This window comes from Octodon degus, unplaced genomic scaffold (assembly GCF_000260255.1).
Source record: "Octodon degus isolate 3935 unplaced genomic scaffold, OctDeg1.0 scaffold00008, whole genome shotgun sequence".
Taxonomy (NCBI): Eukaryota; Metazoa; Chordata; class Mammalia; order Rodentia; family Octodontidae; genus Octodon; species Octodon degus.
Genome location: NW_004524584.1, coordinates 8,871,605 through 8,898,552, shown reverse-complemented (window position 1 = coordinate 8,898,552; position 26,948 = coordinate 8,871,605). Strand labels below are relative to the sequence as shown.

The window sequence follows — 26,948 nt, the reverse complement described above, 5'->3', positions numbered from 1 at the left end:
ATTTGATTTGAAACTGTCTCATTGCTATTTGTTTCTCAATAAAATTATGAAAAAAAAATACCTGTTCCATGTTATGCCTAAAATGTTTGATATTGAGACAGATAGTGAGGGTAAGCTTAACAGCCTAGGTTGTATGGTAATAACAATAAGCTTCTCTTCTGGAGGGTTAACAACCTGTTTGCAGAGCAAAATTATAGAAAAAAGAGGGCCTCAAGGAAAGCCAACATTTTGACACATAAAATTGACAGGCTGTTTTTCTTTTGCTCAAAGAGGGTGGGGAGAGTTGGGGAGGAGGAGGGAGGGGGGAGAGACAGATGCAGAGAGACAGAGAGGGAGAGGGGGACATAGAGACAGAGAGGGAGGGGGGACAGGTGGACACAGAGAGATAGAGAGGGAGGGGGGAGAGACAGACAGAGAGAGAGAGAGAGAGAGAGAGAGAGAGAGAGAGAGAGAGAGAGAGGATGTGTGTGTGTGTACTGGTCTTTTGCGCCTAGCTTTTATTTTTTAGTGTTAAAATTTTTATTATGGTAAGAAAAAAGATTTATTTACCCTTTCAATAAACTTTGAAGCGTGTGACGCCATCTGGTTAACTATGAGAACAGTGCTGTGCTACAACTCGTGCATCTTGCAGATACTATCTTTCAAAGTAATGCCCACTGCGTAAAGATACCACATAATGTAATTTTAGGTCATTTTCACGTTAGCCTAATCACTGCAAACCCCCCCCCAAAAAAACCTGAAATGTAAAATTTCCAGCTTGATTTGTAACTGAAACATTTAAATAACATAACATAATATACAGTGGGACGATATACTGTATTGACATTTAAGTAAAACAGTAAAAAGTAAAAGCTACCTAAAATGACACCTACCTGCAGATGCTGAAACCTGAGCAAGCCGCAACCATAGGTTAGCAAACGCATGCTGTGTAAACTGTAAATGAGGGAGGTCAAGATGGCCCAGGGAGTTTCAGGATAGAGCTCCATCAGCTCCGATTCGCTCACACCGTTGTGACTGACATTGATGAGGCACAGAATCTAGTTAGAAAAAATGAACAGGGATCACAAAACATTTCTATAACAGTAACTGAAATTTCCATAATTCTTTTAAGCTTATTAACTTTTTATCAGACTTATAATTTAAATTATTTATGAAGTCAAGAAATAGATTTCTTATAATAGAACCCTCTTGTCAGAAACGGGTATTCCATTGGCATCTAAATACTATAGGTGCATGAATTCAGCAAAACAATCCAACACTAAACAAAAAAAGGGGATACAAAGGAAGGACCATTTTGTATCTGTATATGCAGAATAGTTAGGATAGATATACAGCTACTTTCGCTTAATTCATTGAGAAGGAAGATCTGTACGAATAGTATTTGGACAGGACATTCTGTCTGCATCTTGTACTATGGGTAACCACTAAGCAGATAACAATGTACAATGTATTAATTATTGAAACTGTCCTATCAATCAGTTTTGAAACTGTCTCATTGATATTTCTCAATAAAATAATATTTAAAAAAATAGAACCCTCTTGCTCAAAAGGCATTAATCAAGAATGAGAGTGCAGAGCCACAATCGAGCGCCTCACCTCCCGTGGGCTATGCTCTCACGCAGAAGGAAACGCCCACAGACACAGAGTACAACTAAGACTTGAAAAATGAGTGAAGGACGTGGACCAGCAGTTTGCACGGAAGAAACAAAGATAATCAGTGAACATGAACAGATGAGAAGGCCCAATAATAATTAGGCAAAAGCAAACATCAGCAAGCACAGCATGGCTCCCAGATTCCTCTATATGTTTAAAATATATTTAAAGACAAAATTAAAAAAAATCATTGATTTCAGTTCACATAATTTGGAGCAAGGCCGACTAATCTTCCTTCATAAGCTGATTATACTTCACCTGTCTCATGAGTTCTCTCTCCACATCACTGGCCATGGACTCCTGGATGGAGTGCAGAACAAGTCTGTATAGCGAAGCAGTATCTTGACATTGCAGGCACTGATGAAGGATTTTATCTAAATTGCCTCTTTTCCCAGCACTGTTGGAAATGAGAACAGATTTAATTTCTTATACACAGCCACCATCCATAAAAATTTGGGATGAAGAAAGACAATGTGATCTCTGTATTTTGCACCGCAACTGGTAAGACAATTGGATAAACAATGATACATGGAATGGAAGAGTCCTAGAGATGATTTTTGTATACTGCTAGAGTCCTAGAGTTGATTTTTGTATACAGCACTAAATTTTAATTCAATAAACAGGCTGTCTTACTCTAGGTCAAGAAATTAACTATGCATTGTGGAACATAAAAGCAAGCAAGACGTGGTTTTCACCACAAGGAAGGATGCCACCTCCTCACAACAGTGAATGGAAATAATGATGAGCATGCTTGGTAGTTACTCATGCAATTTAAATCTGCATAGGGCTACAGTCCCGAAAATATTAAACCAAAAAAAGTAGAGGGTTTGTAAGTATTATGCAATATTTACCAGCACTTTCTTGTTTTGTTTTGTTTTGTTTTGTTTTGTTTTGTACCAGGGATTGAACACAGGACCTTGCGCTTGCCAGGCAAGCACTTACTCTACTGAGCTATCTCCCCAGTCCTACCAGCACTTTCTTTTAAAAGAATAAATATGAAGAAAAAAATGCACACTCCAACTCATTGCTTGCCATGGCCACAGAATGCCAGATACTGCGCTACAACTGAACAGAGAGAAGGATGGAGAAAAGGTCACAAAAATTTTAAGTTTTAGACCTTTTTTTTTTTTTTTTTGCAGAACCAGGGATTGAACTTAGGCCCTTGCGCTGGCCAGGCAAGCACTTGTTCTACTGAGCCATCTCCCCGGTCCCTAGATTTTTCTTTTCATTTGAAATTTGGTGCTCAAGATGAAAACGCACAACTAAGAGACAAGAGTACTAGGCTCACTGTCTGGTGACAAAGTGTGTTAAGATTTCAATCTATTTTTGATGAATAAAAATAAAAATCTTCTCTCTCTGGTTGAGGATATAAGAAGTACACTGAAGTAGAAACAAAATAGCAAAAGACTGCTGTGCCGGCCCCGCCCCTGGAGTGCACTGAGACTGGCAGTTGAGACTGGGAGCGGTGGCATGTGCCTGTAATCCCAGTTCTTGGAAGGCAGTAAACAGGCAGGTCACTTCAAATCCAATCTAGTAGTAAGAACCTGAACACCCTGTAGACCCCTCCCACCTCCAAAAAAAAAAAAAAAAGTAGTATAACATTCTAATGCATATTTAAGGCAGATTACTAGTGGATCTTTAAAACAGAGCTACTCTACTATTGTGATTTAAGAACAGAGACAACTAAAAATTTCTACCTACCTACTACCTCACTGATATTCAAAGAGACTTAAAATAATATTTTTATAACTCAGTTGTCTCCTCCAAAACCCAAAGCCTGGAGCACCTCAGCAGGTGGCAAGGATACCCAGAGGAGGCCTCCTTCTGCAATCCCAATAGGGAAAATTAGTGTGACGAAAATCAGAGGAACCAACAAGACACGTTCTAACCACTCCAGGACACTATCTTCAGCAGTAAGTCACACCCTCACTGAAGGTTCGTTCGCCTCTCTATTAGGAGAAGCAGGAGGAAACTTGCAACCAGCAACTCTCAGTTCACAGGGTGAGAGATTAGTTTGCTGCAAACATGAAACAGGAGAAGACTGCAGAAAATGACTGCCACTTACTGTGCCATCATTTTGCCGAAAAGGGTGACATAGAGGGCATTGCAGGTGGTGGGACAACAGCAGTGTCGTTCTAGCTTCTTCTCCTATACCAGTTCACCCAGGAAAACAAAATACAGAAACCCCTGTAACTAAGCAGTCATTGCTACCGAGGCACAGCAAATAGCTCAGCAGAAACAGTGCCATTCTGCCCCTATCAGTGGCCTATGCCATGTACCGGGGACCCTGGCCCCCATCACCCCTCACCCCATGCAGACACAGGCCTGCCAGTGTGAAGAGCTGCTTCATGTTACGCAGCATACAGAAGCCTCAAATCCCTTTACTGCTTCTTCTATGGCTGCCATTAGAGAGGTAGTGATTCACCAAGGTAATTACTAAACTCCAATTGTCAGGCAAGTGCTTATTCTACTGAGCTAGCTCTCTGGCCTATACTCCAATTGTCCTTGTAACAACAGAATTCCTATATCGAATCTTACATTATATATTTTATAGGAAAGTAGAGAAAGTGAAGACAGCATCAAAATTAAAAAAATATTTACCTGCTCCTTACTCAATTTAATATCTACTGAGTGGCATTCTGCAATTATAATAGATTTTGCATCTTTTGGATTTAAGGGATCAAGATGAAGTGTAGGCCACAACCTTTTGTTTAAAGAAAAGAAAAGTGAAATTCTGATATTACAGAAAAACTGTCACCTACCCACAAGATAAATCCATTACAGGAATTAAGTTCTATTCTGACCTATATAAAGATAAGTAAAACTAATCTTCACTAATATGAAATAATAATTCATTTTATTTTAATGTGTATTATTTTTGTCACTAATTAACCACAATGAAGTGTTACAAGTTAAACAGCATGTACACTAGACAGCTACATGGTAGAATATCTCCAGCTGCATGTTCTGTATTTGGCAACGTCATAGGTATTGGTACTTATGAGGAACGCTACAAGCCAGTCTTTGCCCATTAGTACTTACAATGTAACTGAAGTTTAATTGTTACAATATGCATTCTCCATGTGGTAGCAAAAATCATTTCTTGGGGGGGGGGCTGAAGAAATCTTACTCTTATGTAGAAAGCAGAAATATATATTTGTTTATATATGTAAATTGATATACAAGGCATCTATTAAAGTTCCTTAGGGACGAGTAGAAAAGAAATATCCACTAGGCTTCTGAAGTGGTAAAAACAGATAGAAGACCACTGCCCTATAAGCACATCTGTAATCCCAGCACCCAGGAGGCTGAGGAAAGAGCATCTCTGGGAGCGCAAGGCCAGCTTAGGCTACATGCTGGGTTCAAAGCTAGCTTGAGCTATGTGGTAACGCTCTGTCTCAAAAAGCTAAAACAGTAACAACCAACCAACAAAATCCAGATTTAAACCCTTGTATCATTTTTTAGAGGGCAGATGACGTGTGCTTGCATTTCAAGTGAACAGGTGTCTAGGCTACTATTTGAGGCTGACCCCTCTCCCTCTGCCCACCCTTATCTTTTCCACCCTTATGTTCAGCTGCCCACAAGGTTCTGATGTTTGGGTCTACAACTGGCAACGCAAACTAACCAGGTCCAGACTTAACCAGGACCAGACTTAACCAGGTCCAGACTTAACTGAACCTAACAGCTTTTCCCTACACACTTGCCTTGCCTTTGTGTTCACCTCATGAAATCACAGTTCAATTTTTAAAGTCAGAGATGTGGCAGCTTCCTACTTTCTCCTTTTCCCTTACAGCTCATGTCTAGCCTCCCTCCCTGAAGGCTGCTATCACTTTGTTTGACTCATCCGTTTCTCCTCCTCATCACTGCCTTTTATACGAGAAACACCAAAGTGTACCAAAACCCTTCCCTTGTGGGCCTCTGCACACTCCCTGCAGTCCGCAGGGCCCGAGCGAGCGCTGTACCTCCAGGCGGCTGGGCAGGTTTCCACATTCACAGAGACAATCACTCTGACGTTCACGGGCAGCGGGTCTATGAGCCATTTCATGTGTTTTTCAACTTGCTTAAAAATATAAAAACCAAATTCAGTCTGTTAACCACAATATTTCAACATAACACAGTAATAGCCTCTCCCAATTAAAATGAAATTCTCCTTCAGTATCCCTTATCAAGGATAAAAATGGATGATTTAGTTTAAGATCTAAAAGAATAAGAGACAGAACACTATTATACCAATATGAATTCAGGACACTTAAAGAAATGTCAAGGGCCTAAAAATGTTTCAAATAGTTTTGACCAAGTACATAAGTTCAGTTGTCTTTCCCAATAAGGTACTAGAGCCTACTGAACTAGAATTTAAAACTAAAATAAAAATAAATTTTTTTAAAAAAATCTACACACTTCTTTTTTAGAAGTATAAATAGTGATGATGCTGTCACCAATATTCGCCCCCAAGAGTATGAGTTAAGGAGCTATTTGAGTACACCAACACCTAACCAAGTGGCAACCTTACCTGAACTTGGTCTATAGAATCAATGATGATGATGATGCTGCCTTGATGTCGAGCAGAGAGTTTTTCCAGCCAACGTGGGAATTCTTCCAGCAGCTTAGTGGGATCAAGTGTCAGCGCAGATACTGACCAGGAGTGCTGCATCAACTGCAAGTGACAACGGACGCGGATCACAGGCGTCACACTTGGTCACATCTTGTGAGAGATGCTTCTCTCTCTACTTTTCAAATCAAAATGGAGTTCCCAAGAGGCCACGATAATATCGACTACTATTTTTAATCTTATATAAAGGAAAAAACCAACTGGTTATGGGTTGAGTAGCCCTTATCTGAAACACTTGGCCTTGAAGGTAGGTATGTAAGATTTTTTTCAGACTTTGGAATATCTGTGTGTGCAGAAAGATACACCTTGGGAAGGAAACTCACATCTAAACACAAACCTCACGTATGTTTCCTATTCACTTTCACACACAGCCGAAAGGTTCCTGCACAGTATTTTCAGTGTGCCTGCACGTCCCCTGCCCTACAGTGTAGGTGTGGAATTTCCTATTTGTGCTGTCAGGTGAGTGCTCTCGAAGTTCCAGATCTTAGAGCTCTTTAGATTTCAAGTGTGGATGCTGAACTTGTAATGATGAACATTTATTACTAATACTTAGTTCCCAAAATTTCTCAATTTAAAAAAAAAATTCAGATAATTTCCAAAAAGCGGTGTATGGTACCTTTAGAGTGAGTCGTTTAATGATTAGGGAGGACTCGGAGCTGGTGGACATGGGCCTCCCAACAAAATGAGAAAGAATCAGTATGCTGGGGGAACTCTTCTGTTGCAACTGAATCCTGAAAGAAAAACACAAGGCTTTTATGACCCTGGCAATGCTCTCTGAGCCTTAAAATATCACAAGGAACTAGGTATTAAATGCTGCTTATCAGCAATTACATGGTTAGTCACTTTTTAAAAATCATTTGAGATTCATTTAAAAGATATAGATTCATTTAGTTACAAATTGGTGTTAATTAATCTAGTTGACACTGGAGAGTAAGGTATTAGTAAAAGAAGCATTAACTTTTAATTAAAATATGCTATGATTAGAAAATTTATTGGGTATAAAAATACTATTTTTGGGCCAGGGAGATGGCTCGGTAGAATAAGCGCTTCCCTGGCAAGCGCAAGGGCCTGAGTTCAATCCCCGGTTCCGCCAAAAAATAAAAAATAAAATAAAATAAATTTTTAAAAAACCTATTTTCTAAATGCATTCTTAAAAGGGCAATCACTGGAAACAATGACCTAGGCTAGTGATGGCGAACCTTTCTGAGCTTTCAGTGCCACAGATATCCCCCTGCAGCATGCATGCCACAGGTTCATCACCACTGACCTACACTAACTAGTCAATATAAATAATTATGGGGAAAAATATTCTTACTACTTGCTTTTACATAACAAAAGCAAAAATTCATTAGTTTATATGGACCCTAGTCTATACTCTCAAGAAGTAAATTAATATTCATAGTTAAGATTAAACTTTTGATTTTTATTTACTTTATTTTTTTGCGGAACTGAGGATTGAACTCAGGCCTTTGCACTTGCCAGGGAAGCGCTTATTCCACTGAGCCATCTCCCCACTTTTGATGGTTTTTGGAAGTTGTTTTATTTTGACTGGTCTTTGTTTTGTTTTAAATATTTAAAAATCTCTCTGAAAGTTTTAAGATGAAGGCAATAGCTGAGAATGAAGGTGCATCCCTGCGGAACTGGCCTCATCCCATGCCACACCACCTCACACAGTGCTCTCTGCGCAACAGTGACTCTCAGATTGTCTACTCCTTTCTCATTCTCTAGCTTCTGACATCCAAACTGTACACAATTCTGGGCATGAGCCCACCCATATACTCTTCTGTGCTTTGTTTAATGTTTAGTACAGGCCATGCAGCAAGGCAGACATGCAATACTTCCTGGGAAGGACCTCGGTTACGCAAATGATGACGATAACATGGTGGAATTGCACGGCATCGTACCACTTGGATAAAAGAAGGGACTTTCCAGAACCTGGTCCTCCAGACACCAGAAGGGGCGGAATCGGGGCTGGTGCTGCCACTAGATCATTAAGGCGCTGATAATACTGGAAATGAAAATTAATTTAGATTCTGAGGAAGCATATGTCTCTGAGAATAACAAAGACAGTCAACTTCTGATTTTCCTCTGAAAACCTTGGAGAAAAGCTGCAGGAGAAGACAAACTCCACTGTTAGCCCACAGCACCTTCCTGACTAAGATTTCAATGCCTGGTGAAGTATGCTAGAGGGAGTAAACTAGACACACGCCCAAATTTCTCCTCCAATAGTGATGCTGTAAATTAACAGTGAAGGATAACACTTCAGATTCTTGCAGGATTCTGCAACATTCAGAGTGCTGCAAAGAGATATTACAGTGGAACTGTAGCCCAGAGGAAGCTGAGTCAAAGAACTTGAGGGTGCTGGCAGGAATCCTGGATCTCCTTTTCAGAAGAACAAACATTTGTCCTGGAGACTGCCTCTGTGCCCTTCTGGTATACCAGTCTGCTCCAGAGAATCAGGTAAATCTGGAGAATCTGATTCTCCAGAGAATCAGAATCAGAAGGGCTGCCCAGGCTGGGCTTGAACTTGTGTTCTTCCTGCCTCAGGATTCCAGAGTGCAAGGACTACAGGTATGCGCCACTACACCACCTTGTGGCTTAAGGCAGCCAAATTCACTATAAGAAATGATTATTTGGCACAGAGTTTCAATTCATTGTTCTGCTTGTTACATCTAGATACTGTAGAGGATAAATTGCCCAGGAACTCAAATACTTCCAATGGCAGTGATACCCCTGAAGGAATAGAAGAACTCCATTGATGCACCACCTCATAAATCCTAACAGCTTAGTTCCTGGTCCCACACCAAGTCCACTTACAGATCTATGGTTCCCAAGTTAAATCCCATGCTGTGGGAAAAGCACAGGACTTGGAGCCCAAGGAGATAGGTTTAAATCCCAGGCTTACCATCTATTTTCTGTGTTTTCTTGTGCAGACCATAATCCAAACCTCAGATTTATCACAGATAAAATTATCTGATAAAGTAACTACCAATTTAACACTTTTTCTGTGTCAGGTACTGTGCTGAGTGCATCATGTGCATTATTTCTCTTCATCCTTGTGACAACTCTGTCAAATCCGTACAAGGTAGGTACTAACATTTTATGGAGAAGAAAGTCAAGCTTAGAGTAACTAAGTGATTTTTTTTATTTAAGTACAGGGTCCACAGGGTCTCACTACACAGATCTGACTCCTTTTTTTTTTTTTTGGCAGAACAGGGGATTGAACTCAGGCTCTTGTGCTTGCCAGGGAAGCACTTATTCTACTGAGCCATCTCTCCGTTCCCTAGATCTGACTCCTGATCCTCCTGTTTTCAGCCTCCCAAGTGCTGGGATTACAGATGCATACCACTATGCCCAGTCTTAGAATAGCTAAGTGACTTGATCAAGATCCAGATATAAAATGACAGAACCAGGACATAAACACAATCTAAATTAAAGTTCTATCAGACATATTTCTTTGTATGCATTAAGATCTATTAATTTGCTTAGGTATTTAGGGATGTTTAGCAGACCCATAGAAGACTGATGTACCTGTTGGCATGGAGTCTGAAATGTCTGACATTTTGATATTTTTAAAAGGAAAGAACAGATACCCTACAATTCTTACCAAGTTTCCTGGCTATCCTAACCCTTATCTAAGTGAGTTGTGGGCATCGGTAAGATGTATCTATGGTGGACACACCCTACCCTATAACCGAAGTGCTTGTGATCACAAGCACACTTGACTGTCACTTATCTTCCATATGGCACAAACACACGCAGATGGACAATAAGCTCCACAAGCAGACCGCACTCTAAGCCTCAACGACGCTTAGGTGGAAACACGACCACCATGTGGCCCCGAGTGTGGACTGGTGGTATCTGTTAGAACAACACACTGCTCTGTAAGCTTACTTTCTCGAATCCCAGCTCATGGACTGAGTTAGAGGCCTGCTGAAAAGCTTCCATTTGTTCTTGCTCATCATGTATGTCCCACAGAACATCCCCAAAATCATCCTCTTCTGGAATGGACTCTTCGGTGCCTAAATCCTTAGTCTCCAGGTCTGTGCTTTCAAGGCCCAGTATGTCCTGAACAAGAATATGCGCACAAATATGAATGAAGAACACAGACCTTGGGACGGGGGCTAGCAACAAGTCCACGCCTATGGCCTGTATATTATATGTCTACAATCAAAGTTACAACTATGAAAATACTCATTCAAAAACAATGACTAATAATGTAAAATCTAAACAAAGACCTTTTTTATTTAGAATAAAACCAAAAGGATAGTTGAATCATATAGGATTTGCTTTAGAAAAAAAAGCTATATAGTATCTGTGCTTTTATTTGGGTACTGAACAATTTTTTGAAGTGTGTGCTGACATTAAGGAAATATGCCACAAGAATTTAATTACTAATGTGGAGTTCCTCGGTATCAAGTGCCTTCGCTTATAAGTAGTCTCCTGAATCTGAGAGCCCCTTGTTTGAATCAAATGCACATTTTTCCTTTTCATACTACAGGGCTCCCAGCAGAAATGATGGTGTTCTCCTCAGGTACTGCTCTCAAAAGCATAGGTGGTTTTCTCTGGAAGACTCAATTCTATGGAAAGTGGCCTTAAAAGATCTTAAGTAAAATCTTACAAGAGATACGTATTTACCTGTTTAATAGTCTTCTCCACACAAATGTACGTTTTATATACCCCTTCTGCAGGAGCTCCAGAATGATCAATGATCTGGGAAAAACACAAAGTTTTACAATAGCAAGAAGACACAGTAACAGCAGCAGTGGCGGCAGGAGGAGGAGGTGGTAAACGCCGTTACAGAGCTTGTGTGTCAGCAAGTATTCTAGCTCTCAACATCCATAAGCTCACATACCCTCACCTTATGAGGGAGATGCTATCACTGCCCCAGTTTACAGAACATGAAACTGAGACAAGTAAAGCAACTTAGCCAAGGTCACACAAGTGATTTAGTGTGAACAATGGAACAGTCAAGGAAAAAGCATTTCCTTGCGCTACCTCATCATCTGCTACCACAGCCCTTGTGTGGCCTCCAGCCTCTCACCAAGATGGCTGCCACAGCTCTTAGACTCTGTCCCTGCCTCGCCAGACTAGTTTCCCTCCATTCATTCAGCACATGGCAGCCAAAGAGATCACTGAGAGAGGATTGTGTCAGGCCTTCTCATGCTGCTTAAAATTTTCCTGCGACCCATCAGCTTACTTTAAGGGGAAAAAACACAAGTCCTTAAAGTATCTGAGCTCTGAAGACCTCCTGCTACTGCCCTACTCATCATGGTCCAGGCCCACTGGCTTCCTTCCCCTCCTAAGCACACAGGCTCAGGCCCACCTCAGGGCTTTTGCTCTGGCAGTTCACTCTGCTAAGAATGTTCTTTAAAAAAAAAAAAAATTCTGTGAATTTTACCTTGGCTTTGTGTGCCTTTTTGAGGTTACACACTTGATCAATCAATTGCTGGACAGAGTCAGAAGTGACTTTCCCATCTTCAAGACGATGATAAATTAATCGTGGTTTTCCTTCAGAGTTTCTTAGAAAAGCTTCCTCACAGTCTTCTACCAAAAGGCTACAATGCAAACGGGTATCTCTTGTGGTACACTGCACAGTTAGCAAACCAACCTAAGAGGCAGTCCTGAGTTTTCCTACAAGGACAAGTGGCCAGGAAAGACCCAGATGCAAAACAAGTGACGTTCTTCCCACTGGGATATTTTAGTAGCTCTTTTCTGACCTGAGTCCTTATAGGCTATATCTGTTAGAGAGACCTGGGGGTACTAGGGACGTTCAAATGGTTATCAAACAATTAGCAGTAAAAGTTTTTAAAAAGTTAAAACTTTGCTACAGGGAACCATGATTATAAATTTTACAGATGCTCTTGACAAAATCTGAGAATAATCTATTGGACTTTTCTGTACCATAGGAGCACTGCCACCAATTTCTCATTCCAGGAAATATTAAATGATAGTTGTCTACAGAGGCAAATTTAGGTGTATGTATTAAAAATTAACAAATTAAAGTCCTAACCCCAAAGATAAAGGAAGAAAAAGGTATATCAGCGATGATTACACCTGTCCAGTCCACAGATGTCATCCATGTTAAAACTATCCTGACCATACTCTACAGAAATTTGCAATTGTAGTTGTCTCTTTGTGAAATCTCAACAAATCCCAGAGGAACCCAGCAAATCATCAACACCTACCATAAGAATTTATATTCTAATAAGATGAAAAACAGAAGGACAGAATCCTAGACAAAATCAAATTGCCAAAGCTAAATCAAAGGGCCAGCCAAATAGTTCTGCAGATTAAAGCAGGTTTGATCCCCGAGCCTGCCATGCTGGCCCCACCCGTGGGGCACTGAGACAGTAATTGAGACTGGGTGTGGTGGTGCACACCTGTAATCTCAGCACTTGGGAGGCTGTACACAGGAGAATAACTACAAGTCTGATCTAGTAGTGAGACCCTGAACACCCTGAAGACCCTTCCCTAAAATACAGAAAGAAAAACAGAACAAAAAACTAAATCAAGACAACATAAAAATTCTAAGTAACCTGATATCAGTCAATGAGAATGAAAATGTAACTAAAACTTTACCAACAAACAGAAGCCCAGTCACTGATGGATTCATTGTTGAATTCTATAAGAAATTTAAAAAAGAACTAATGCCAATAATGGTGAAATTCTTTAAAGAAATTGAAAGGGAAGTAGTACTTCCAAAATTACTCCTGAGATTCCAGGAATAATTCCAAAAGTAAAGTAGAACACAGTCAAAAAAGAAAACTACGGGCCAGTCTCCCCAGCGAACACAGATGCAAAACTCCTTCAGATACTGGTAAACAAAATGCAGCAAATAATCAAGAAGATTATACATCATGACCAAGTAGGATTCATCTGGGAGATGCAGGAATGGCTCAACATACACAGATCAATAAGTGTAATACACTATATAACAGAAACAAAGGCAAAAATCACATGATCACCTCAACAGAGGCATAAAAAGCATTTGACAAAGTCCAACACCCACTCATGATAAAAACCCTACAGGAAATTGGAGTAGTCTTTACTTCAATCTTGTAAAAGCCACCTATGACAAATCAACAGCGAACATCACACTACACAGACAAAAACTGAAAAGCTTCACTTTAACATCAGTAATAACACAAGGATGTCCGCTGCCACCATTCCTATTCAATATAACTCTACAAACATTAGCCAGAGCAATTAGACAAGATTAAAAATAAATAAATAAAAGGGATAAAGACAGGAAAGGAAGAAGTTAAATTATTATTTGTAGATGACGTAATACTCTACCTAGAAAACCTCAAAAACTCCATCAAAAAGTTGTGCGGCTAACATTCAAATTTAGTAATGTAGTGGGACACAAAGTCAACACTCAAAAATCAATGGCATTCCTGTACACAGCAACAAACTCACAGAGAAAGAAATTAGGGAAACTGTTTCCTTAACAATAGCATCTAAGGTTTCTTTGTGTGTGTGTGTGTGTGTGTGTGTGTGTGTGCAGAGTCTCATTACACAGCTCAGACTCGTATTGATCCTCCTGATTTCTGCCTCCCTAGTGCTGGGATTACAGGTGTACACCACCATGCCTGGACTCCATCACTGGCTCAGTGCGCCCAGAGGTGAGGCCGATGGGGCATGCAGTGCCAGGGATTGAACCCTGGACGATGCACTTACCTAAGCAAGTGCTTAGTCCGCTGAGCTATACTGCTGGCCCTAACATTAGCATCTAAAGCAATGAAATACTTAGGAAACAATCTAACAAATGATGTAAAAGATATGTACAGTGAAAATTATAGTACCCCCCAAAAAAAGATTAAAGAATATAACAATATAGAAAGATACCACTTGCTCTTAGATAGGAAGAATCGATATAGTGAAAAATGACCATGCTCCCAATTTGTTACACAGGTTTAATGCAATCTCAATCAAAATATTAGCATATCTCACAGATCTAGAAAAAATATTCCTAAAACGTATTTGGAAGAGACCTAGAATAGCAAAAGCAATTCTGGTCAACAAAGGCAAGTCAGGAGCATCAAAATCTCAGACACGAAATTAAACTACAAAGCTGCTGTGATTAAAAAAGCATGGTACTGAAAAAAACAAAAACAAAAACAAAAACAAAAAACCTTGAGGATCAATGCAACAGAATAGAAGATGCAGATGCAACCCCAAACACACTGAGCCACATTATCTGTGACAGAGAAGCTAAACATGTTCACTGGAAGACAGTCTTTAATAAATAGTGCTGAAAAATTGGCTTTCCATATGCTAAAGACTAAAATTAGACCCACGTCTATTCCCATGCACCAACTAAAGTCAAAATGGATCAAAGATCTAAATATTAAAACAGAAAAACTAAATTCACTGGAAGAGAAAATAAGTACAAATCTTGAAAACACAGGAGTAGAAACAGACTTCATGAACAAAACCCACACTACAAGGGAAATATTGCAAAGAATCAACAACTAGGATCTCATCTTATTAAAAAGCTTTTGCACAACAAAAGAAATCACCAAAAGTAAAAAGACAACTCACAGATTGGGAAAAACATTATAGCCAGTTTTCCCTCAGATAAAAGACATATCTAGAACATATAAAGAATTGAGGGGCCAGGGAGATAGCTCAGTGGAATAAGCACTTCCCTGGCAAGCGCAAAGGACTGAGTTCAATTCCCGGTTCCACCAAAAAAAAAAAAAAAAAAAAGAAATTGAATAAAATCAGGTTCTCCAAAATCAAAGACCCAATCCAAAAATGGGCATCTGAGATGAACACACACCTGTCAAATGAAAAAATACAAACAGCAAACAACTATATAAATATATGGGGGTGGGGAGATGGCTTGGTAGAATAAGTTCTTCCCTGGCAAGCGCAAGGGCCTGAGTTCAATCCCCGGTTTAAAAAAAAAAAAAGTTCAACATTGGACTATTCATTCCAGATATGCAAATTAGAACAACACTGTGATTCCATCTCATCCCAGAAAGAACGGCTGTCTTCAAGAAATTAACCAATAACAAATGCTGGAGGGGCTTGAAGAAAAAGAACACTTCTCCACTTTTGGTAGGAATGTAGATTGGTGCAACCACTGTGGAAATTGTTGTGGAGCATCCTTTTAACACTATGATTAGAGGTCTCATTCGACCCAGCTATTCCCCTTTTGGGTAGCTTCCCAGAAGAATTAAAAACATCGTAACACAGCAGTATATGTGAACCCAAGTTTATGGCAGCACAATTTGTAATAGCTAAATCTTGGAAACAACCCAAGTGCCCATCAACTGAGGAATGGATAAAAAAGGTGCTATTTGGAGTACCATTCAGTTATAAAGAAGGATAAGTTGCTGTAAACATCCATTTACAGATAGATGGATGCAACTTGAGACCATAAGTGAAATAAATCAGACCCATATATGGAAACACTACATTGTTACTCGTGTGAGAAACTGAATGAGTAAATAAGATCCAAAATGTACAAAAGATACTGTGAATTCGCAAGACACTCTTCAAAAGAAAAGACAAACTGTGATGGGGGAAAGGGGAAAGGAAGAAAGGAAAAAAGAAAAAAATGTATTTATACACAAATTAGTTAAGATAGTTATACGGCTAGTTTCTATTAGTTCCTTGAATAGAAAGGTTTGTGCTAATATTGTTTGGCCAAGATATCACGCCTACATCTTGTACTATGAAAGCAGCCAGAAAGAACATATAAGCAAAGGAACATGAATTTTTTTTTTTTTTAAAATGTATTTTAGTACAGGGTCCACAGGGTCTCACTACGTAGATTGGACTCATAGTGATCCGCCACCACTCCTAATCTCAGTCATGGTCTCAGTGTACCCTGGGGACAGGGCTGGCACAGCACACCTGGGATTGAACCCTGGCCACTGTGCTCTGCCTAAGCAGGCACTTTAGTCCACTGAGCTATCTGGGCAGCCCATGAATTTGTTTCAAGTAAACTTTATTTACAAAACCAAACAACTTGGGTTGGGGAGATGGCTCAGTAGAATAAGTACTTGCCGGGCAAGCACCAGGGACTGAGTTCAATCCCCAGTTCCGCCAAAAAAATACATTAAAAACAAACAAACAACCCAAACAATTCGACCTACTTCTGATTAAAATTATCTTTATAATAATAATGCTAATTATATGACCTATAAACAATTCCCATAGTCTAAAAAATTTAATTCATTATTTTATTTAAGCATGATATAGTTATAGAAATTATTGAATTTTACACACTATCTTTTTTTTTTTTTTCTGTTTTTTAGTAACAAAGCTTGCAATCAGGGTCTTTGCACTGAGTTACATCTCCACTCCTTTTTTATTTTTTAAGATAGGGTTTTGCTAAGTTTCTGAGGCTGGACTCAAACTTGTAATCCTCTTGCCTCAGCCTCCCAGAACGCAGGGAATCTAGGTGTGTGTCACCATGCCTGGATTCATGTATTGTTTTTATTACTAGAACAATATTAGAACGCCTCTTTGAAGTTCATTTGGTAATCTCAATTCTATTTACAGCAAATGCCAACAGTAAATTATAGATATTTTTAAAAAGCTTACCTTGGTAAAGTTGAATGAATGAATAAAATAACTAAGGAACTCTTCTCAATTTCCCATTTTCTTATAGTGAGGTACCGATTTTCAACATCTATTGGAAAATAAATAGCGTGGAAAAAATATCCCATTGTCTCACACATTCTTTTAAGTTTAGGTGAATAGTCCTAAAAACAAATTAAATTATATAAAAGCACACTGTAGTTAACTATAGTTATAGTAAGACCCATACAACTTTAAAAGCTAAACTTTAGAACAGGTTGTATTGGATATTTTCCAATATAGAAAATTTTAAGTAAACACATTTTAAAGAGAAAAAAAAAAAAAAAAAAAAAAGGCTCAGTTCTCTCACCCAAAAAATAATAGTCACTTAAAGCATGGCTATTTTCCAGCAGAGAAAATGATCCATTTTATAATCCTAACAACAGGAGAAAGTATGAAGACTATATTGCTTTGGTATTTGTTTGGTTTTGCTACTATCCATTGTAAATTATTTGAGGTTTTTTATTCTACAGAGTTCAAGAATGTAGCTCTTGCAGGGTGTGGTGGTGCATGCCTATAATCCCAGCTCTCCAGAAGCAGAGGCAGGAGGCTTTCCACAAATGAGAGAACAGCCTGGGCTACACAGAAGTTCCAGGCCATTCTGTGTAACAGCAAAATTCGGTCTCAGAAGGAAAAACAAACAAAACACGAAATGCCAAACCCTCAAATAAAGAGATCCATAGATCTATATATTGCAGAAAACTTCCACCATGATATATTAGGACACCAGAACAGACATATATCTAGTAAAAATATGTTGGTCCATAATAAATTAAATTACTAAGTAATAATGATTATTCTGTAAGAATTTAGTATTACCCTCAGAATGTCCTTGTTTTACCTTTTTTATCAAAATTAAGAAGTATCACAAAGGAAAGCTAAATGAATTAATATGAAAGATATTAATATAGTGGATTTAGCTTGTGACATGCACGTTTATTTAAAATTCACTTGGAACAGTAGTAGCAAACTGTTTCTATGAAGGCTCAGATGGCAAATATCTTTACAAAAATAACTGCTTAACAAATTGGCTGTTTTAAGGGCCGGCCAAATAACTCAGTGGATTAAAGTGCCTGTAAGCAGGTGCAGGTGCAGGGGCTGGGTTTGATCCCTGGGCCTGCCATACCAGCCTCACCCCCAGGACAAGCTGAGACGGCAATTGAGACTGGGTGTGGTGGCACACACCTGTAATCCCAGCTCTTGGGAGGTTGTGAACAGGTGGATCACTATGAGCCCAATCTAGTAGTGAGACCCTGAACACCCTGTAGGCCCTTCCCTAAAATACAAAAAAAAACCAAAAAAAAAAAAACAAAAAACAAATGGACTGTTTTAGCAAAGGCCTTTGCAGTCTATCTGGTTTCTGTCATAACTGACTCTGCTATTGAAATGTTCTGTAGTGCAACCATAGACATATTACTTGTATATGTCACACACACACACACACACACACACACACACACACACACACGTGAATGGGCCTAACAATGTTCCAATAAGGCTTTATTTATAGTCATCAAAATTTGAATTTAATATAATTTTTACATGTTATAAAATATTACTTTTCTAGATTTTTTTTCCTCTCAACCATTTAAAATATGAAAATCAGAATCAGCTGTGGGCTATAGGAAACCAGGCAACAGGCCAGATTTGGCCTACAGGGTACTGTCAGCTGATCCTGACTTAGAAGAATTCCACAGGCTGCCTGGAAAGCTTTAAAAAAGCATGACCAGGAACAGTCTGAAGGACAAAACTGGCCATGATAGCTAAAGTAGGTCTTGACCGGTGAGGTCGTAAACTTTTTGTACAATATGCAATGAAATCTTTAAAAACATAAAGTTCCAACACCTTAATTTGATATCCAAAGCCAACTCTAACTAGTTAGAATCTTGTGTTTTAGTTCTAGCTTAAGAAAGCTGCCCTCAGAAAGAACACAAAACACTTTAGCTCACTTTCTATCTTATTTACAGAAAATAACAGTAAACAAGATTTTCTCTTGAGAGCAGCTCAAGATGCTTCTGATTTTTTAAAGATGTGTCATCTAGTCAGTAGTAAACTGCATGGTTTAGATGCAACAGGAACCTGAATATGATAGAAAATAAACTTACATTTTAGAGCAGTGAAAATGGAATTTATAAATATCCTCACCTTCAGGAAAAGATCCACTTCAGTCTGGGTTTCGTCTGTGTAAATGAGGTAACATCTGACAGTGTTACTCCACAGAGACTGGGAAAACAAGGGCGTAACCTGCAGCAAGCTAGCTACAGCGACATCCCAGTCATCTGAAAACAAAATTTCTGTAAGTTCATGAAAAATCACCAGAACACGCGGGACAAGACAACTGCAAAACAGCCTAACAACACACTTATACATGAAATTTGGGCTTGTGTGTTTATACTGACATAGCTCCTAAAATAGTATAGAAGGGAATCCATTCTCTAGTGTCTAATTCTGTTCTCAGATTTGAAGCAGCAACGGTTACCCATGGTCTTCCCTGGAGTCGCAGTAGTCAAATGTCACAGAACTACCCGACCCATTGACAGGAGTCAGCATTCTTAGGATAATCTACTGTTTTACCTGCTTTCTCTTGAATGAGATTCAGGGAGGTTTAAGAAGGGTATAATATGAAAATCAGTCTTTCACTGGTTTAGGGAGAATAAAACTTTTGTTTTGTTTTGTCTCACTATGTAGCCCAGGCTACAAGTTTGGAATGACCTTCCTGCTTCAGCCTCCCAAAGTGCTGGGAGTCCAGGCATGTGCCATCACATGTGGTTGAAATGAAAATTTAAATATGTACTTGCCTAAATAAAATGCACAATTTAAGAAATGATTTTCATTTTAGTAATAGAAAAATAACTTCCAGTTTTAAGAAACAGTAAAGGAACTTGCAACTTCTTAGGTCTATGCTGATACTGAAATTCTGAACAGATGTTAGAGCACACTGAGCAACATATAAAATTAACGAGCAAATTCTTTGGATTTGAATTACCATACAATCTAACGGGTCTCTTTTATTGTTTTCCCTGATATGCTCTAACCTTTAACACTGTCAAAGAAGCAGAGAGAAAAACTAAAACCTTATCTACATCAAATGCTTGCTGCTCAACCAAAGCACCTGCGAATTCAGAGCAGACACACGTGCTAGAACCTGGTTGGTCAGGCTGGCTGGCATCTGATCCCGCATGAATTTGTAATCTTGTCACTCCTGCTCAGCTATGGCATCAGCACACAATGGTATGTCCATGGAAGGAGCCCAGAATGCAAACTGCAAGTGCTGCTGCTGAAAGCTTGCCTAACACAAGATTATAGAATGTCAAGTCACTGCCACCAGGCAGGGAAGTGGCAAGCGGCGTGGGTTACCTCTGTTGACATTTGCAAAGGGCCCTTCTACATCGACAGAACTGTGCGCCAACTCCGGGCCTCGGAAGGACTGCTGCAGCTGCATCATGCTCCCCAGGGAGGGCTCGCTGCCCAGGGCGCCACCGGCCCAGTACTCACACTGGGTTCCAGAAGCTGTTAGAGCAAGAGATTCGTATCTTACTGAATGTCCAAACACATACCACAAATATTCAGCAGGGTTTCTCATGTTAAAAATACGATATTATAAATTCAAGAAATATTTAGTAATTTTGAAAGTACTCTGCCATCCATTTTTGACAAAATTACAAGGGTCTGTCTGATGAACATCATTCTGGTGATCATCTCAAACTCAAAGAGGGGATTAAAAAAGGAAAGAAGCAACAAGAGTTTAAAAGACAAAGGAATTAAAGTAATAGAGCAGCTAAAAACGCTCACATAAAGTTATAAGAACCATCTCTAACTCTATCTCTATCTTAAGTATGATTAAGATTTTAAGAAAAGGGAGCCAGGGAGATAGCTCAGAAGAAGCACCTGCCTGGCAAGCACAAGGTCCTGGGTTCAATCCCCAGTACCAAAAAAAAAAAAAAAAAAAAAGGAAAGAACTTAAGATAGATTGCTCCTCATGCATTAATAATTAATCCTTTTAATCCATTAGCATGTAAGCTTTCTGCACAGGGAGTGCATTTTTTCAACTTCCTAGTACCATAAACTTAACATTTGCATCGATTTATAATACATGACTGTCTAATAGCTCCTACGTGTCAGGTTATGTACATGTGGCATCCTGGGCTAACTGTAAGTGGACTGTGGCTTTGGCATACATCTCGGACAAAACTAAGTTTACTATTAGTAGCTTTCTGAATCTCAAGTGGGGACATTCCCTTGGGCATTTCTTCAGCTTTAAATCAAACTATGATGAAGAGAGACTGAGAAGAGGGTACGGTTGTTTTTGTGAACTTGCCAAGACAATTAACTCGCTCTGAAACACTGCATGTTTGAACATACTAATACTGAAACAACCATGAAGATCAATGTGACAGCATAAAGGCATTTTTTTTTAGTTACTCCTGGCCATTAATAATCATTTTATCTTTTTCTAAAAAATTAGCAATGAGCATCCCAGGATACGTTCCCAATGAAAATCAATTACAATGGGCCTAAAATAAAAAGTTAAAAAGGTGAGCAGTTACCATATTTTACTCCAAAGTGTGTCATTTTGTAAAAAATCATGACACTGCCTTGTAAAGCGATTGAACTTTTCTTCTGAATATAGAATCTTTTCCTGTTTTCAGTTTAGTCAGACTTCACTTTTTTAAAGAATATGCTGAACATTTTCATTCTGTGATTTCAGGCTCTCCTTTATTGCTAGGAAAATATACTTTGTACACTTAATGACAAAGTATAAAACTTCTCAAATAGCTCACAAAACTACAAATGGAAACCTATCCATGATACAATGCCAGTATTCTTAAGGGTAGCTGCATGGAATACCTCTTTATGCGGGAGAATAAGGCTGCAGACAATACTAACTTCAATATTCATTTTGGGGCCAGGGAGATAGCTCAGTAGAATAAGTGCTTGCCAGGCAAGCACAAGGTTCTGAGTTCAAGGCCCAGTACTGTAGGAAAAAAAAACAATATCCATTTTGCTCTGGCTCAATTAACAGAAGCTCATGTTTCATTTGGACACACGTCTGCCTTGCTATTGACTGTACTTTCTAATCTCACTAGATATAGTACTGGACAAGGGCATGTAAGCAGAAGAGATCTGCCTATCTTTCAAGCTGTGCCTTCCAGGACAGCAACGTGTTCTCCCCTTCCTGTGATCCCCAGTTACAAAGCAGGTATGATGGTGGGTCCTGGCACAGCTGTCTTAGACCACAAAGAAGAGCTATGGATTCGGGTTGGCTGAGCAACACGACAGAAGGAACCTGAGCCTGCTATATCATTAATTTTGAGGAGAGGTGGTAACCAAGCAGCCACTAGACAGAGAAGTGAAAGACAACAGAGCAGAATCCAGAGTGGGCTCTACAACATCACTACAGCTATGCTGATCGATATGACTACTGCTCAGTACACTGTAAAAACAGAAAATAAATTTACCAGTAACATCCGTACAGTTGTCATCTGAATCCGACTCTCCAGGATCAAATACTTGGATCCCCTGAGCCTGCAGCCTCTGCAGTTTGCTCTCCAGCTCTCGCTTAGCCCTCAATAAGTCCTGAATTTCGTTTTCTTTGGTCTCCCTAAAAATCTTTTTTAAAGGAGAATTTTGAGTCCTTTTCCATAATGAAAAAGTTGTGCAATCAACTTTTAAGAGCAACATTTTTCACTCATACAATTATATTCATCCATCTCCTCCTCTGCAGGATGAATATCCCAGAAACTGACTCTTACTGTTCCCAGCTGGAACCCATTGGGATTCTGGCCAGAGGGATGTGTGTGGCCAGGGACCGTCACGGGCACGATGTGGTGTTTAGCGAATTTTTACCTCTCTTCTTCTCAGGAGTGCTCTTTTACATACAGCATCACCAAATATTTCAAAAAGATTTCCACACATAACACTGCCTTCCTTTTTTTCCCGAAAAGTTCTACTAGAATGTTCACTTTTACATCTTTTCTTTGAAACTATCTCAAGTTCGCTCAACTCAAAAGTGCAAGCAGTGTTTCACTCTAGTTCTTAGAACTTTACATGAATGCTACATTATTCTACTCACTGATCACAGTATTAAATGAACTTGTAAAATATAATTTTTGTGTTGCTCCGAGGGTAAAACCGTAAAAATTACCTTGAACTGCCTTTTAACTTTGTCTCTGTCATGTTCAAAAGTAGCCGCTCTCTCCATTGCTTGGTATTTTGCTTCTAAAGCACTTTCTTTTTCCCGAAGAATCTTCTGGTATGTTTTCTGAAGTGCCTGGAATAATTCACCTTATTATTGTTTAATAAAACTTTCTTCCAAATTCTATATCCTTACAAATACGTGTACTGAAATTTTAGTAATCTACTATTCTGTCCATTCTCAACTGCATATTTCCACTTTACTCAATCACGTAACAGGAAACATGCAAACACAACTGAACTATAGCAAAAGAACCATCTTAGATGCTAAAGTTTCAATAAGAATTGATACTTCTTTGAAATACTGTTCAGCTCTTAAACTTCCCTGTATCTCAGTTTTTCTATCTTGAAGAGAAGAAAAAGACAACGTGGAAAGTTTACCTTGAACTTCATTAATTCAAGGCTAATTAATTCTGGGAGTCTGTGTACTTCTTGGTACTATGCCTTTGTCACCTTACCATCCCTGGAGGCAGTCACAGTGCCCCATACACTGCGGACCTCCATCAAAAGTTTGACCTCCTGAAATGCCTACTATGTGTGTTTCTTTCACGCTGGCTACATGAGAAAGGAACCAACGCTTTGGAAACAGGGTTGGTAACAGGAGTAATCTGGGACTGTGACGTTGGTCAACTCTCCCCGCACTCTGTCTGTTTGGTTTGGCCATTTCTTTTCTTGGCACTGGAAATTGAACCTGGGGCGTTTGCACAGACTACATCCTTTTTGAGACAAGTTTTGATAAATTGCTCATAATGGACTCAAACTTGTAATCTTCCTGTCTCAGCCTTCCAGAATGCTGGGACTATAGGCACGCCCTATCACACTCCGCTGGCCTTTTCTCTTTGTCATCTAATAGTGGTTTCCAATGACCTGGACACATGAAATCAGGTATATGGAGCATGAAATCCAGAACATGGGAATTAACTGATGACAGACTGCTGGTGAGAAAATCTTCCCAGATAACATGTTAACTACATAAAAAGAGTAAAGGAGGTTAAGAATGCTAATTAGCAGAATACACTCGCTAGAAAGGTGGCTTCTTTCTTCTACATAAATGAGTCAGAGGTGTGTTATTTTAACGCCTACCCTGATGAGCCCAGGAACTCTTGTCTATCTAGAAGTCTCCCACAGTAAAGAAGACGAGTAACAAACGACACAAATCCCACCGGGGCCCCCAAAACACTAGCATAAAGTCTCAGAATTCTGAGTCTCACAGTAAAGCAATCTATTGTTCATATGCTACCTTAGGAGTTACTACAATATGGTAAGGGCTCTGAGTGAACTAGCCAAATGGACTAAGGGAATTTGACTACTCTTAGGGAGGGTTTTCGGCCACAGAAGGTAAGATGTGAAAACAGGAGGCTTCCAGAATAATTCATGTCAAGATCACTGAAGCCTTACAGTTGTGCTTCAGAAAGAAACTGAGCCTTCAGCCCCACCATGGAGGTCTGTACGCCCCAGGGGGTCGGGGCAGGGAGAAACTCAGGGCTAGGAGGTCCCCAGCAGCTGTCAGTGCAGCCTCCAGCTAACGAGTCTACTTTCTGGGGAGCAGTATCTGCGGGTTCCCGGTGCTCGTTGGTGCTTACAGCACCAACGTGTCTGAATGACACGTTTCAATCCAAAATTCAAAATGAAGGGGAGCTGATAAAAAGTTGAGACTCAGAAAACAACGATCCCTCAAAAACGAGGGCCAGTTTCCACGCAACTCTGTGCAGGACTTGGCTTGGAGAGGGGCCAGGGTGGAAGGCGAGGGCGAGTCGCCCAGCTAGCTACCTGCAGCTCGGCCCGCAGCCGCTTGTTCTCGGTGTCCAGCTTGGCCTCGCGGCGGCCCATAGATAACAACTCCTGGTTCTTGCTGACCCGGAAGATCTCGTACTCCTTTTTGAGCCGCTCGTACTCGGCCGCGTACTCCAGCTCGGGCACCGAGGAGCCCGTGGACTTGAAGCTGGCTCCCAGCAGCCCGGCCGCGCCCGCCGCGCGGGGAAGAGACCCGGGCCCGGCTCCCGCCGCCGCCGCACCGCGGCGGAACGAGCTGCGCAGCAGGCGGGCCTTGGGCTTCACCTCCACCGGGATCTCGCAGGCCTCGCCGCCGCCAGCCCCGTACGTGTCCTCAATCACTTCCCCGCCCGTCGGGCTCACGAGCGACGAAGCTGTGCCCATGACGCGGTGGTCACCGAAACTCCCAGCCCGGAAGTCCGAAAAGCTGAACTGTACTGTAAGGCAAGCGAGGACCACGCCGACGAGACCGGTGCGGGGCGCCGAGCGGGGCGGGGCGCCGAGCGGGGCGGGGCGCCGAGCGGGGCGGGGCGCCGAGCGGGGCGGGGCGCCGAGCGGGGCGGGGCGCCGAGCGGGGCGGGGCGCCGAGCGGGGCGGGGCGCCGAGCGGGGCGGGGATCTGCGCCTGACTAGAGCTAATAGTGTGGCAGGAGGCTGCAGTGGCTACACTCCTCTGCTTCTGCCTGCGCCTTGGCTTCCAGGAGGGCAGGCTGCACAGGAAGCAAGGGACCTGGATTCCAATTGTTCCACCTTCGCTGTTGCTGTTTCTCTGGTCGTTGCTATGGTCAGTGACCTGCGATTGGTTCTAATTCCGGAAGCAGTTGGGAAAGCTGAGGAATACTGTACTGCATGCCTGCTATGTCACCTCCAGATGCATGTAGATAAAACAACCAGCAAGACACAGTGCAAGCCACGAGAGATTTCATAACTTGAGGCTCCCACTGACAAATCTTAGACAGGGTCAGATTTTCAAATGTATGCCAACAAGGGGCACTGGTCCCACCGGTGGCCCCAGCTCTCAAAAATATGGACTAATTGTCATTGCTGTCCTTAATCACCTTTAGAATGCAAGCCTAAGCTTCTGAGATCCTGGAGGCACTCCTCAGAAGCGATCAAGTATCCTAGGTGTGCAGCAGCATGTGCACTGACCTTGCGTAACCCCCAGCGAGGGCAAGGCCCAAAGCAAGTGAGGGAGCCCGAAGGTGATCAGATACAGACTACTAGCAGAGACAGTGCAATAGTCTGCTTGGTTTTCAACATGTTTCTTAATCCTAAAAACGTAATAGTTTAGTTTATTTCTGATCTCATAAAGTGTTCTCCTTCTTTATGCTGAATTTAACTCACCTGTCAGACATGCATTTTAGAAGGGAAACTTTGGACATAGACATAGAATGAGGAATAGAATCTCTGGCAGCCAATCTGGCAGATCTAATCATCTTGTGGCTAATTAGAGATGACCTCATTCTTAACCTTCTTCCATTTAAAGGTACAGTTTATGACGAGGGTAGGCTATAGTTTGTGGTAACCAGTGCAAAATGAAAATGTTGTGCCCTTGTTTAAAAGTTTTGAAGAATTTCAACAGGAGGCTGGGGAGATAGCTTAGTGGCTTAAGTGCCAGCCTGGCAAGCCCAAGGTCCTGCGTTTGATCCCCAGCACAAAAAAAAAAAAAAAAAAAAAATCAGTAGGAAAACAACAGAGCACTAAGCCCAGTGTGGAGCCCCTTTTACACAAAGGCCCTGTGAAGCTGCATGGCGGATTCTTCATATGGCTGTGTACTCATGAAGCCAACCTGTTTTGATTCCTCATCCTAAATCTGAGTGAGTCCTGTGACTACTCTGATCAGTAGACTGTGGCAGAAGAATACCCTGTCAGTTTCTGAGTCCAGGCCTGTGGAGAACGACAGCCACTTCTAGTGTCTTGGAATACTCTGAGAGCCTTGAGCCACCACGTAAAGAAATCTATAACCCTAAGACTACCGGATGAGACAGCATTCCAGTCACACTTAGCAAACCATAACGGTTACCTTGAACTCCAAAGACCAGGCTGCTCCTCACTAGCTGGATGCTAAGTGGCTTCAGTGTACTCCATAAGAAGCAGAATCACTCATACTCTGCTCAAAG

The 26,948-nt window shown here is 40.7% G+C and overlaps 1 protein-coding gene across 8 annotated transcripts in view; it reads right to left on the bottom strand.

Moving 5' to 3' along the window:
- Nucleotides 1-25,293, bottom strand: part of Nphp3 (nephrocystin 3) — a 45,476-nt gene extending 20,183 nt beyond the window's left edge. For 6 of the 8 annotated variants that reach the window (XM_004625014.2, XM_023705137.1, XM_023705142.1 and 3 more), the window contains exons 1-17: nt 24,827-25,293; nt 23,007-23,132; nt 22,321-22,471; nt 20,219-20,371; nt 19,007-19,140; nt 16,826-16,986; nt 11,664-11,820; nt 10,901-10,975; nt 10,157-10,330; nt 8,167-8,270; nt 6,879-6,993; nt 6,164-6,307; nt 5,616-5,713; nt 4,255-4,357; nt 3,719-3,801; nt 1,912-2,050; nt 873-1,037 (exon numbers count right to left, since the gene is read on the bottom strand). In XM_004625014.2, the coding sequence (XP_004625071.2) occupies nt 873-1,037; nt 1,912-2,050; nt 3,719-3,801; nt 4,255-4,357; nt 5,616-5,713; nt 6,164-6,307; nt 6,879-6,993; nt 8,167-8,270; nt 10,157-10,330; nt 10,901-10,975; nt 11,664-11,820; nt 16,826-16,986; nt 19,007-19,140; nt 20,219-20,371; nt 22,321-22,471; nt 23,007-23,132; nt 24,827-25,213 (2,469 nt within the window). In that variant the 5' untranslated portion in view covers nt 25,214-25,293. Of the gene's footprint in view, nt 1-872; nt 1,038-1,911; nt 2,051-3,718; nt 3,802-4,254; nt 4,358-5,615; nt 5,714-6,163; nt 6,308-6,878; nt 6,994-8,166; nt 8,271-10,156; nt 10,331-10,900; nt 10,976-11,663; nt 11,821-16,825; nt 16,987-19,006; nt 19,141-20,218; nt 20,372-22,320; nt 22,472-23,006; nt 23,133-24,826 lie in introns of those variants that run through there. The other 2 variants (XR_002818887.1, XM_023705163.1) reach the window with 2 other exon arrangements.
- Nucleotides 25,294-26,948: the final 1,655 nt, after the last annotated feature.